The sequence below is a fragment of the Saccopteryx bilineata genome, chromosome 1, assembly GCF_036850765.1.
Source record: "Saccopteryx bilineata isolate mSacBil1 chromosome 1, mSacBil1_pri_phased_curated, whole genome shotgun sequence".
Classification (NCBI taxonomy): domain Eukaryota; kingdom Metazoa; phylum Chordata; class Mammalia; order Chiroptera; family Emballonuridae; genus Saccopteryx; species Saccopteryx bilineata.
This window is the reverse complement of record NC_089490.1, coordinates 263,431,984-263,445,327: the sequence shown is the minus strand read 5'-3', so window position 1 is coordinate 263,445,327 and position 13,344 is coordinate 263,431,984. Positions and strand designations below refer to the sequence as shown.

The 13,344-nt window shown below is 32.0% G+C and overlaps 1 protein-coding gene across 15 annotated transcripts in view; it reads left to right on the top strand.

Annotated features, from left to right (window-relative positions):
* ERBIN (erbb2 interacting protein) overlaps window positions 1–13,115 on the top strand; it is a 153,025-nt gene extending 139,910 nt beyond the window's left edge. For 5 of the 15 annotated variants that reach the window (XM_066242232.1, XM_066242251.1, XM_066242285.1 and 2 more), the window contains 6 exons: window positions 54–197; window positions 2,654–2,770; window positions 5,981–6,190; window positions 7,114–7,206; window positions 7,956–8,030; window positions 8,733–9,492. In XM_066242232.1, the coding sequence (XP_066098329.1) occupies window positions 54–197; window positions 2,654–2,770; window positions 5,981–6,190; window positions 7,114–7,206; window positions 7,956–8,030; window positions 8,733–8,840 (747 nt within the window). In that variant the 3' untranslated portion in view covers window positions 8,841–9,492. Of the gene's footprint in view, window positions 1–53; window positions 198–2,653; window positions 2,771–5,980; window positions 6,191–7,113; window positions 7,207–7,955; window positions 8,031–8,732; window positions 9,493–12,904 lie in introns of those variants that run through there. The other 10 variants (XM_066242323.1, XM_066242314.1, XM_066242242.1 and 7 more) reach the window with 9 other exon arrangements.
* The last annotated feature ends 229 nt before the right edge of the window (window positions 13,116–13,344 follow it).

Genomic DNA, 13,344 nt, shown 5'->3' with positions numbered 1-13,344 from the left:
TGAATTTTGCATGCTACACTAATCTCTGTTAAATCTATCCCCTCTTTATTCAGAGCATGCTGTCAAGGTCCTTTAATTCCAATTTTACTGCTGTAAGCAACTGTCACTATGGCAGCTCTAGGGATCTGCATGGCAGCCAAGGCAGTCTTGCCTTGAGTGTTGCAAACGGAAGAGGTTCTGGTGGGCACATTTTTCGAGTGAGTACCTGTAGTAGACCAGTACTTTTAGTATATAGAAGAGAAATAAGCCCCACATTTTTGTTTTAATGTTTCCAGAAAATAAAATTTACTTTGGGTTAGTGCTAAAACTGTCTGCAAAGCTGATTTAGTTTTTATCTCCTAAGTTTCTGTGGTCATAACTAAGGATGAAGTCAACTCTTGTTTATGGGGAAAAAAGGCAAGCAATAGAAATAACTTTCTGAGAGGTTTTTTTAAAAATTATTCGTTGCATTGCTTTCTTTTTCTCTTAAAATTAGCTTACTCTCCCTAAACTCAAGGTTTTAAGGCTATGCCATAAATAATCCATAGAGGAGTTAAGGGAAGAGTAATTTTTACTTTTGTGATTATTAGCCAATAAAAAGCACTAAGAACTAAGTGAAACTAAGTTTAATCATCATTTGCTGAATATGATTCAGTGGGAGGCTGGAGAAGTTGTAATAAATACCAGGGAAATGGGAAAACCCAAATTCTTTATTACCCACATTTCAGTCCTAGTCCTTAGTGGTGAAGAAGAAAGGTTTATTCTTTTAGTGAAAATTAAGGATAAGGGTGGTGTAAGAATAACAGAAGGAGAAAGAAGAGAACAACTCTGGCATAGTTCTGTTTTTAAGATTTTCTTTTCGTAACAACTTGGTGTAGTTGCATAGCTTCCAAATAAATATTTCCTCTACCCTTCTCCTTTTCATCCTGAAAAGACCTTTCTCCTTTTATAACCCAATTTTATCCCCTCTCCAGTTTTATTTCCATATTGACTCTTCTGGCTTCTGGGTCCTTTGCTTTTTCCTGAGCATCCTTTCTCCCTCGCCCTTTAATGCATCCCTGGCTTTGCTCTTTTGTGTTCTAGGCTAGAGCAGCCTCCTGGATTCACTTTGCTCTAGCTTGCATCACCCAGCTTGTTCTGCCTTCTGTTGCCTATCACCACTCAGTTTCTATGTTATGTTATAGTGGCAGCAATCATTTGGTAACTTAACAGATTGAAACAGGGAGAGAGAAGGGTGATGACTATTATTATTAATTAAGTCCTACATTTCTGGCACTATTCCACCTAAAGCCACAGAGTAAAACCAGGGGCTTTTATTAACTCAGGGGTAATCTTATAGTCATCTGGAACAATTGTTTTTTTTTACAATTCTTCCACAGCAATATTTTTTGCTTGTTATTTTTAAATTCAGAGCCTTTGAGCCTGTTGCATTTTACTTTTTCATTTATAATATATTTGGTCTTTTGATGAGTAAACTAGTGCATTTAGGCTTGAGTTGAAACTTCAAGTATGAGCTAAATTGATCTTTATGCATTCTGAAACATATCAAAAACGGAGAAGGAAAATAAAGCTTTTACTTAGCCTTGGTTTGAACTAGCAACTAACTGTACATGATAGCTGTGTTGCAGACAGTTTCTAAGATTACATTGTAGATCATTGGGTTTATATGTATCCTGTGGCATATCATAAGGAAATAGATATCAGATTATTTTTCAACATGATGTCATTTGCATATCTGTTGCTAGCTTGTACTGTTTTGAAAATAATAATAGTGCTATTTAACACAGTCTCTCTAGTTTTCTAAAACATAGTTAAATGTGTTTAGAAATAAATTAAAATGAAAAATTTAGGTATTTTATGCCCCAGCATATTCTTAAGAAATATTCAGAGATAATGAGATTGAGTCTATTTTTTATGTAAAGCCATCAGTGAGGTAAACTATAATGTAAGAATATTATTTAACATAATCAAATAGGAATTCTAGTTATTTAATTTTAAAAGCATCTCACCAAACCAGTGCTTTTAAAAATACAAAGCTAATATCATTATGATAGAATCAAGCTTCAGTAAGTTTTATACAACTGTATGCTTATTGGTACTGCTCATCATTTAAGAGAAGGTCCTCAGTGGTACTGTGCTATTAAAGAACATCAGTTAAATTTTTTACCAAAAAACTTGTTGTGGTGCTCAACAGTATAGTTTAGTTGCTCTTAAAATTTGGGACTCTTAATTTAGATTAAGAGTGTTGCTCAAAGTGTTAAAAGCTAGGTAGTATTCTAAATAAACTATAAGTATAAAAATAGCTTAACAGTATATATTTGTATATACTTTTTACACAATAAAAGAACAAACATTTGCTATTAGCTTTTTTTTTAAGTACTAATTTTTTTCCAGTTTATTTAGCTATAATTGACGTAACATTGTATTAGTCCAAAGGATGTATCATCATGATCTATGTTTATATTGTGAAATGATTACCATAATAAGTTCAGTTAACATCTATCATGAAGGTACTAAGATTGATAGCAGTTGTGATGGTAATGTTTTATTTGGTTCTTCCTCTTTCTATTAATCTAGCACTACTTTTTTTCATTCTTTTCTCAAATGTCATCATTTTGGTTGCGCATCTTAAAGATCATTGTTTGTTTACTTTTAATTTTTCCCTAATTTGAAGCATCCCCAGACATCCTGTCCAGGAGATCCTTGTCAAGATGATATGTTCATTTCAGGACAGCACAACTACGCATCAGCTACACTTAGTCACAAAGATATTCCTCCAGTCAGCTTGAAAGTAGGTGCTCAGAAAATAAATGTAGTATCTGTGAGCTAACCATGTTTTGTGGCTTTTGAACTAGGGCCTGACCTGTGGTGGCGCAGTACTAAAATATCATAGATGATTTAACATTGAAAATACTTTCTTTGAGAACTTTCTCCCCATTGCTTAGTAAGGATTTATTTCTTTTAAATAATTGAAAAATAGCCTGACCTGTGGTGTCACATTGGATAAAGTATCGACCTGGAACACTGAGGTCACCAGTTCAAAACCCTGGGCTTGCCTGGGAGTTGATGCCTCCTGCTCTTCCCCTTCCTTCTCTCTCTCTCTCTCTCTCTCTCCCTCTCTAAAATGAATAAATTTTTTTTAAAAAAATTTAAGATAATTGAGAAATAGAATTACATTCTGCTATTTTTCAGTTTATTGCATGATTTTTTTTCCACACTGAAGAATTATAATTATTTTGTTGTACTTTTTAGATTTCTAAAGTATTACCTACTTATTTTATCCTTTGAATCAGGATTTTGGCATTCATAATAAACCTATTTGGAGAGTTAAAAATGAACCTATCTTAGTCTGACCTGTGGTGGCATAGTGGATAGGGCGTCAACCTGGAAACACTGAGGTTGCAGGTTCAAGGCCCTGGCTTGCCTGGTCAAGGCACATGTGGGAGTTGATGCTTCCTGCTCTTCTCCCTTCTCTCTCTCTCTCTTTCTCTCTCTCTCCCCCCCTAAAATGAATAAATAAATAAATAAATAAATAAATAAAATTAAAAAAACAAAAAAAAAATGAACCTATCTTAAATTCATTTGAGGATGTTTTACTATTACTCAACATTTTAAAATACTTTAAATGTAACTAGAAATCACTAATTAGAAATAGAAAGACGTGTTTATAGTAGAATAGATAATGGTTGTTTGTCTCTTACTTTTGAAACTAAAGCATCACTCATTTAGAGAGTTTACTTTTCTTTCACCAATGCCAGATAGATAATTCTTTTCTTTAGTATTCTCTTCCCTTGTTCTTTCTCTTAACTAATTCCATATCCTAGTATAACCAGATATAATTTTGAAGAATAGTTATATATTATATAAACCTTTACATTGTTCCCAATAGTAGGAACCCAGCCACATAACATTTAAGTTCATAAGTATCTATTTTATTTTTTTGTTTTGTTTTTCTTTTATTTGAGCTCTGTTATCCAGTTTCTTTTTCTTTTTAATGTCCATTTATGGTTTAGCTTACTGAGTGTGTTCTATGCTTTTTATTGTCCTGAGCCTTCTGTATATCATAGCTTAACATATTCCATGGGTGTGTTTAACATTGATATAAAGTGTCAGGCAGGAACAAGTACCTAGATGTCTGAGAGTCTTAAGAATGGGACAGAAGTAATTACTGTTTGGAGAATTCTCCCCAGGAGAAAAGTATTGAATCTGCACAGAGGAAAACAATGATGTAAACATGGAGAAAAGCAAGTGCTGCCTGCAGAGTTAAGCATAATAAAATAACAATACAACCACTTAACTCCTGGACAGATTAATTGCTTCAAATCTACAGTGATTGAGTGGTAAATACCCAGTAAAAGATCTCTCAGAGTAATAACATCTTTGTGCTAATAGCATACATCTTTGTCATAAAAACACCCATATATGTTTCCAGACTTTAGAATTAACTAGTTTCTCAAATATAACACAGTAAAAAATTTCCCTTACAATTTTTCCATGATTTCTTTATGGATGAGGTCACCTTTTATTAATAATCAATAGTGATGTTTTAAATCAGTGGTAGTCAACCTGGTCCCTACCCGCCCACTAGTGGGCGTTCCAGCTTTCATAGTGGGTGGTAGCGGAGCAACCAAAGTATAAATAAAAAGATAGATTTAACTATAGTAAGTTGTTTTATAAAGATTTATTCTGCCAAACTTAGCAAAAATACGACATAAAGTACTTGGTAAGTAATTATTATTATATGCTTTAACTTGCTGTAACTTTGCTTTATAAATTTTATAAAGTAAAGTTACTTCCCTACTTTATAAATCACCATTACTGTGGAACCGGTGGGTGGTTAGAAAATTTTACTACTAACAGAGATACAAAAGTGGGCGGTAGGTATAAAAAGGTTGACTACCCCTGTTTTAAATTATTGTATAGTTTAGATATATTTATTTCCTCTTCCAATAAAAAATTTTTTCATATGCCAATTTTATAGTACAAATATAACCTATTTATCAGATAGGTTCCTCACTAACAGAATAAGATATTAGCCACATTTCTACAAAGGTGATTTTAAGTTCAAATTCAGCCTCTAAAAAATGAGGTATTGCCCTGGCTGAATAGCTTGGTCAGAGTGTCATCCTGATGCACACAGCTTGTGGTTCAAACCCTGGTCAGGGCACATACAGGAACAAATTGATGTTCCTGTCTCTCTCTCTCAAAAATCAATAAATAAAATTTTTTAAAATTAAAATAAAAAATGAGAGGTGTTAAAACAAGGGTAATTCTTTAACAACAACAAAATAATCTCAAGAGTTTTGTTTAGCTTGTGAAAAATAAAATAGAATGTCAAACTTTAATTTTGTGGTTAATATTCTATGGAATAAAAATTTAAGAGAGTTAAAAAAAATTTAAGAGAGTTTAAAATTGCTAACTGATACACACATGAGTAATCAGTTTTCTACTATATAGCTGAATTGGCTTGTTAATTCTGGCAAGAAAGGAATAAAGATAGAAAAGATATAGTCAGATTAGAAAAAAGTTTACCAAAAAATTACTTTTGTATTATAAAAAACAAATTAGCAAATGCATCTTTTGTTTGAATGTGAGAGATTAAGAATAGTAAGTATAGTATAGAAAAAGATACCCTTTATATGGGCTTACTTAAATTTTTAATTTTTTGCATACTGTTGACCATTTTAAAATTGGTTATATTAGAACAGGTGCGTTTATATCAGACAGAAAAGCAAATAATTTTAAATGTAGATGTGATTTACTTTAATTTGAAACCTTGTAAGATTGAATCTATTATCAAGCACTCAGGCAAGTTTTGAATTAAAATATTAACAGCTTTTTTCTTCTAAAAGTGTAAAATTAGAAAACTTTAAGTGGCATGATACTGTGCGATTTAGAATGTTAAACTCTAGTGCTTCTGAAATGCTCCAAGAAGAAAAACTAAATATTTGTAATAAGACATTATTATTGGTCATTTTAAGACACTTCATGTTTTTCTTAGATGCCTTTGAGTAATGGACAGATGGGCCAACCTCTCAGGCCTCAGGCAAATTATAGTCAAATACATCACCCCCTTCCTCAGGCATCTGTGGCAAGGCATCCCTCTAGAGAACAACTAATTGATTACTTGATGCTGAAAGTGGCCCACCAACCTCCATATACACAGCCCCATTGTTCTCCTAGACAAGGCCATGAACTGGCAAGGCAAGAGGTAAGAAAATCAAGAATATTTAAAATATGAGATTAAACTTTTAATGTATTTTATAGGTTATTTATTAGCAATAAATCCAAATAGAATTTTAACATAGGTGGGTTTTTTTTAACCATTTGGTGTTTAACGTTTTGGTTTCCTGTTAAGTTTAATTTGACTTTATGATCCCCCCTACCCCCCCCCCCCATTCTCATGAACAGACATGGGATTGTTTTAGTCATGATTTGTTTCTTTCCTAAAATGGTTGTTTTTTCCAAACTAGTTGATGATACTTTGGTAATCAAACCTTCTCCAAGAATATAAATACTAGTAGACCATTAAACTTGAATTTGTATTAGTATGATTTGCTATTGTTGACACTCAGCTTTTGAAACTTGACTGTAGTCTTCAACTACTTTGAGAATTAAATCTTATAAAGTAACTTTTTTAAAAAGTTGCTAGTTATATAGTTATATATTTTGATAGTTTATTTATAAAATGATATTATTAGAAACTTAGGTAGAGAACATACACTTTGTTTTGGAGCTATGAAGTGCCCAATAGACAGAGATAGTATACAGTATAGATGTTTCACAAATAGAAACTAATAATAAAGTACATGCTTTATGTTTATGCTATATGTTTTCAAATCCCACAATATCTAAAAAATACAATAGGGTCAACATTAATTGGTTGTCTATCTTCATAAAACAGTAATAGATTTAAGTTAGGAGCTTTGCTTTATAATCCCAGCTATGCCTTTAACTCACTAACTCATTAACATAATATTCCATGACATAGTTTTACTTCATCTACCCACATATTATTTAGATGAATCCTTACATAGTTATGTTTATTTGAACTTAATTTACCAATATTTAACTATGGATGTTATTGTGTTGCAACTTTTTCTGTGATAGTAATGATTTGTTTTATTAATTGAGATTCGAGTGAGAGTTGAAAAGGATCCAGAACTTGGATTTAGCATATCAGGAGGTGTTGGTGGAAGAGGAAACCCATTCAGACCTGATGATGATGTGAGTTTTGTCTTTCTATCCATTGGGGAAAAAAGGTATTTTTTACTAATTTAATACCTCTTATACATAAGTAAATATCTGATATTTATATAATAAATATATTCTAGCCTGACCAGGCAGTGGTGCTGTGTATAGATTGTTGGCCTGGGACACTGAGGACCCAGGTTTGAAACCCCGAGGTTGCCAGCTTGAGCGCATGGTCTCACCAACTTGAGCCCAGGGTCATAGACATGACCAGCGGTTGCTGGCATGAAAAAGGGGTCTCAGCTGGAGTCCCCCGGTTAAGACACATATGAGAAGCGATTAGTGAATCACTAAAATGCCACAACTATAAGTTGATGTTTCTCATCTCTCCCTTTCTGTCTGTCTCAAATAAATAAATAATAAATGGATGACATCATCTTTTTTTTGTTTTGAAATGTGAGCAGTTCAAATTGTTTGAGGAATACAAATTTAACCAAAAATTTGAAATGTGCCTCGTATTATGAAGTGATTTTTAATTGTCATTTTTCTGTATATCTATGGAAGTACATATCACTTGAACAGAAATCACTATACTAATGTTCAAATTATCAGAGACAAAAATATAAGTAATAGGGTTGATTGTGACATTGTTTTTAGAGAAGACAAGGAGAAAACCTGTATCACAATCAAATATTTGCATACTGAGAAAGAAAGATTGCTCCTTGGTACTGTTATTTATATATGCTGCTTCCCATCAAATAATATGTTTGTTGTTACTATTAAAGGGTATATTTGTAACAAGGGTACAGCCTGAAGGACCAGCATCAAAATTGTTGCAGCCTGGTGATAAAATTATTCAGGTAACTATATACACCTTTTTATTATTTTTTTATTAGTTTTCATTTTATAACTAATCTGCCTCCTCATCAAAATATTATTAAATGCCATATTTGAAAATAAGCATTTTATGAAGTTTATCTTTAAATATTTGTGGATGAAAATAGTGATATTTCTTAGAGGCTACTCTCTAGTGATTTTATAGTTTAAAATATTTCTACCTTGTACTCTGGAAAATCAGGCTATTTTTGAATATATATTTGATATATTTTAGCATTTTATTTAAGTTCAGAAATGTTAATTAACTTCCCTAAAATAAGGTGATGAAAGAATTAAAGGTGTTAATTCATGGAAGCACTTAGACCTGTGTGTTGGGTATACAGTAAGATAAGACCTCAATAAATATTTTGCCTAAATTATAAGCGTGGTGTTCTTGATCTGGTGACTTCAGTTGCTCAATAGTGCATACATAAAATACCATGTCTGATGACACTGTGTCTTTGAAAAGTACTTCCTGGCATTGGTTGCTATGTAGAAGTCATCTGAAAATACAGGTTCCTGCATCCTACCTTCAGAGATTTTATTTTAGGGCCCAAGAGTCTAGGTGCTGTTTTAAATGGCCAAAATTATTCTTATTTTCTGCTAGGTTTTAACTTGGCAGAAATTTAAATGCAAATAAATTACTATGAAATGTTTTTCTTAAAGTATTTTTTTATTTATTCTAGGCTAATGGCTACAGTTTTATCAATATTGAACATGGACAAGCAGTGTCCTTGCTGAAAACTTTCCAGAACACAGTAGAACTCATCATTGTACGAGAGGTTTCTTCATAAGACTGTGGAGAAAAAGCGGGGGGAAGACAGCAAGATTTATCGGAAGATACTTGCAGGGGAAATTAATATTTTGACTATTTTTATATATAAAGAACTCAAAAATTATGTTCAAGTTTGTACATTAATGAAGTAATGGAACTTGTGGCTAGAGGGAAAGAACCACTGTACAGTATATAGGAAAGACTGGTGAATTCAGATCATAGAAAACTTCTTGTTAGGTTTTTAAAAACATAGCAGTCAAGGCAACAAAAACAAATGTATGTTGTTTTTGTATAGATTGTAGGTTTATTTTTGGATTTCATACACATGACTGAACTCTGTGCAAGGCTCTAGTTAGCCTTGATTGTAGTCCAGAGACAGATGGCGGAGCTATCTATCTCATAGCTTTTATGCCCTTATTTTTATTCAACTGATCTTAATGTTTTTCTGCTGAAACAACTTTGTTATTTTATGGGGGCAAGAGATTTGAATTGTTGGCTTTTGCTATGTGCATTTTGAATTGAAGAGGAGAAGGTGAAGGTGGTGCTGGTGGGTTCATTTTCCGAGGCCTGATTAAAACAGTTAACTCCTATAAAAATCTGGAAGCAAAGAATGAAAAAACAGCTATCTGTTCATATGTTTTTATTAATAGAATAATGCAATAAAAATGTAATGTCTTTTTAAAAAAATAAAAAAGACATTAATTGCATTTTATGAGCTCTACAGGATCTGTTCTTGTCATAGCCATTAACTATATATTTGCTACTGGTGATTCGATTTTTAATTTTTTAGTCACAGGAAATTTTTAACTCTACTGTAGATGTGTGTCCATGCTTTTTTGTGATATGGAAATACCTTGATTTTTTTTTCACCATTTGCATTTTGTTTTTATAATTAGTATTCCATTTTAATCTTAATTTATAATTTTTATTTTAAGCAGCAAATGAAACTAAAATGACCAGTTTTAAGATTGTGTTACTGTGACACAAAATGTAAGAAAATTTAGGAAAGCCTCTTGATTTTCTTTGGCCTCATATTGCCTTGGTAAAGTACATAAAAGGAAACAGTACGCATGGAGCTAGGAAACCAAAGCAAGTTTGTGAAACTGGCACAGTGATCGAGAATTGCTGTGGGGAGTTGTAGAGCAAAGGAATGGGTCCTCGGGGTCTACCAGTGTGTAAAGGTGTTCAAATAAAGGGCTGTTCCTACAGGTAACATTAAATGTGAACTCGACACTTCAGAGTCTTTAAAGGGTTTCTAAGTGTATCAGTGTAATAGTGTTTTTATCACCAACTGCCTTTGTTCTTGTTAGTGTAAAAAATATTTGGTAGAGGTTTATAAATTTTGTTCAAACAAAATTTTGTTTTTATTCTCTCCGTGTAATCAAATAAAATCTGAGTAACATGCAATGATAAGATAAATGCATGGTTATTTGGACCATAAAAAAGTGCCATAGAAGACCAATAACTGTTTTTAATCGAGGCTAGTGTAGTCTTTCATTAGAGCAATATTCAGTTATTGCAATTTATTTCTGATTACTAAGAAATATAATTTTGGAATTTTTAATCCTTTGTTCTTCAACCTTGTTTTAATTAAGACTTTTATAGCACTAGCAAAAACAGCAATTGACATTATTTTTGCAAAAGTGAATTAGACTTGTTCTTTTCTGACTAGTCAGTAAATAGTAAAAAGATGTGAACTCAGATATTGCACTTATTTCAAGATGTTATCAACTGGTTATACTGTATAGTTTTAATAATATTGATTGAAACCCTTTAACAACTCTTTGTAAATTTTAACTCATTTTAGTTGATTTTCAGTACATAGGAATTGATTTTTATGGATATAGTAGAAGAAATGTGCTGTATTTTGATAAAATTCATTTATTGTATGTGTGTTATAATCTCTAAAAAAAGAATGACAAACAGCTTCTTTAAGATAAGTCTCTGTGTTCCCTTTATTCATATTTTATTTTAAAATATTTTGGCATTGTAATTTTACAATGTAATTTCAATACATGTAATTTTCCATTGTAATTTCACATAATTTTTTATTGGTTTCAATTTTTCAGTCACATTCTGCTTTTAATAAGAATACATAAAATAGATATAATTACTACATTTTCAACTATTTTACCTTAAGCTAGATACACAGGCTATAATTTTGGAAAAGGAAATAAGCCACAAAGAACAATTGATACATCTGTGATCAAAACTTGTCTGCTTTTGTATTGAAATATTACAAGTGCAACAGGTATTATACACATGAGTATTTTTTCTACTCTAGTTAAATTTTTTTAATGTTCTTGCAACACAAAGTGGATTAAGAAAAGTTTGTACTGAGAGGAGTAACATGATATAATGCAAAAAACCAATAGCAAAAAAGTTTTATACTTAAATTAATAGCCAAAGATTTCTTCTAAAATACTGGAAAATTAAAATGAAGTAATAAGAACTCTAATTTGAATTTTTGTTTTGGTAATGATGAAATGTCAAAATTTTAAAGTAATAATTCAAATCTTGGAGGATATAGAAAGGACATTTTTAGTTTATATAAAGTTGAGTAATTTGCAGTCAAGGCCGAAACCCATAACAGACTTTATTTTTAATTATTATATAGCAATCCATCAAAACTTCCTTATTTTTAGTAACAGTTTAAAATTGACCACCTTAAAATTTTAAATCATTAAAAATTATCTGTTAAGGGTTAATTTATTTAATACAGAATTGTTTTCATAAACTAAAGTTTTTTTCTGATTTAGTAAGGAATCTGTAAATTTTTTTCTGACCTTTTTGGACTTAAATATGTTTATATACTTTAAAATAATATAAACATTATCACAAACATTGCCATAAATAGAACAAGCTTTTAAGCATTAATTTGCTGTGCTGAAAAGAAAACCCCTTTAGCAGCTATGTAATATTTTTATCAATCAGTATTCATAAAACAATCCAAATTTTTGTGTATATCTAGATTGTTGTAACACGGTGAATAGGTAATAAACTAATACTATTTAAAGTTGTGTGACTTTATGAAATTCAAAGTGAGAAGGATTGTCATAAAGACAAAATTATGCAACAGTTTTTTTTGACCACTGAGAAAATCTGTTTCTGGGTATAGAGGAAGTGTAGTTTTCCTTAAATTACTGTATTTTACTTCTGAAGGAAGCTATTGGAATGTGGAATATTTTTTTAGTTAGTCTGAAATTGATGATCAGTCCAGTCTATTTAAAAGGTTATTTAAAAATTTTTTTTAATTCTTATTAGTTTAATGTGGTTTCATGTTAAATAGATTTCTTATGAGACACTGAAATCAAAATAACTTTGTTTCATCAAAAGCATTAATACACCTAATTGATGGTATGCAGAGGTAAAAAATAACATTTTTCTTTTAAAAGTAATATAGGGCCTTGACCAGGTATCTCAGTTGGTTCAAGTGCCATCCTGATACATCAGGGTTGCTATTTGATCCCCAGTCACTGCACATATGAGGATCAACCAATGAATGCATAAATAAGGGGAGCAACAAATTATGTTTTTCTCTCTGTCTCTCAAATCGGTAAATTTTTTAAAAAGGAGTAATAAAAGGTAGATTTTATAGGCAGCCAGTTCAAACCTTTGGGTATTCTTGTTTCTAATAAGAAAGTTCAGAAAAGGTTTACAGGTATTTTTTACCCCTGTGGAATTTTTAAGTCCTGTGGTGATGAAGATAGTCATTCAGTTTTGGAAAACTCTTAAGATAATGCTACCTTCTTTTTAGGACTCTGCATTCTCTTTGTGAATTTACAAAAGAAAACTTATGGTCTCCACAAATGTACAGTCCTGCTAATATCCAAGCATCTGAGAAACCCATTCTACTGAGAAAGCTTATTTAGGGAAAACAACTCAGTAGAATCTTCTCAGATTTTATATTCAATAATTAAGCTACTCCTGATCCTTTCTATAGGATTGATAGGAAAGAGGTGAAGAAATGATCCTGCTATTACAATCACCTTTTCAAAGAAATACCTAGGGAAAGTTTTGATCTCCTGTTAGATTTCATGTGGCCCAGCTAAGCTTCTCATTTGGCCCTCAATTTAATTTCAGGATGAAGTTTGAGAAGCTCATGTATGACCGGTAAAGGAAGAAATCCAAGTTGCAAAATGCTGCCCTCTTCAGCCCCAGCCCCAGGATTCAATAAAGCTATTTTTGTTTTGCATGAAAATTATTAAGTCTATATTTTTTTGAACTGACCTTCCTTTAAATCTAATCAAAACAGTTTTGTTCCTCCAAAGCAAGGCTTTAGAAAGATTTTTTTAAATGTGTTTTCCTTCCGCCTGACAGGGCGGTGGCGCAGTGGATAGAGCGTCTGACTGGGATGCAAAGGACCCAAGTTTGAAACCTGGAGGTCACCGGCTTGAGCGTGGGCTCATCTGGTTTGAGCTAAAAGCTCACCAGCTTGGACCCAAGGTCGCTGGCTTGAGCAAGGGGTTACTCGGTCTGCTGAAGGCCTGCAGTCAGGGCACATGAGAGGGCAATCAATGAGC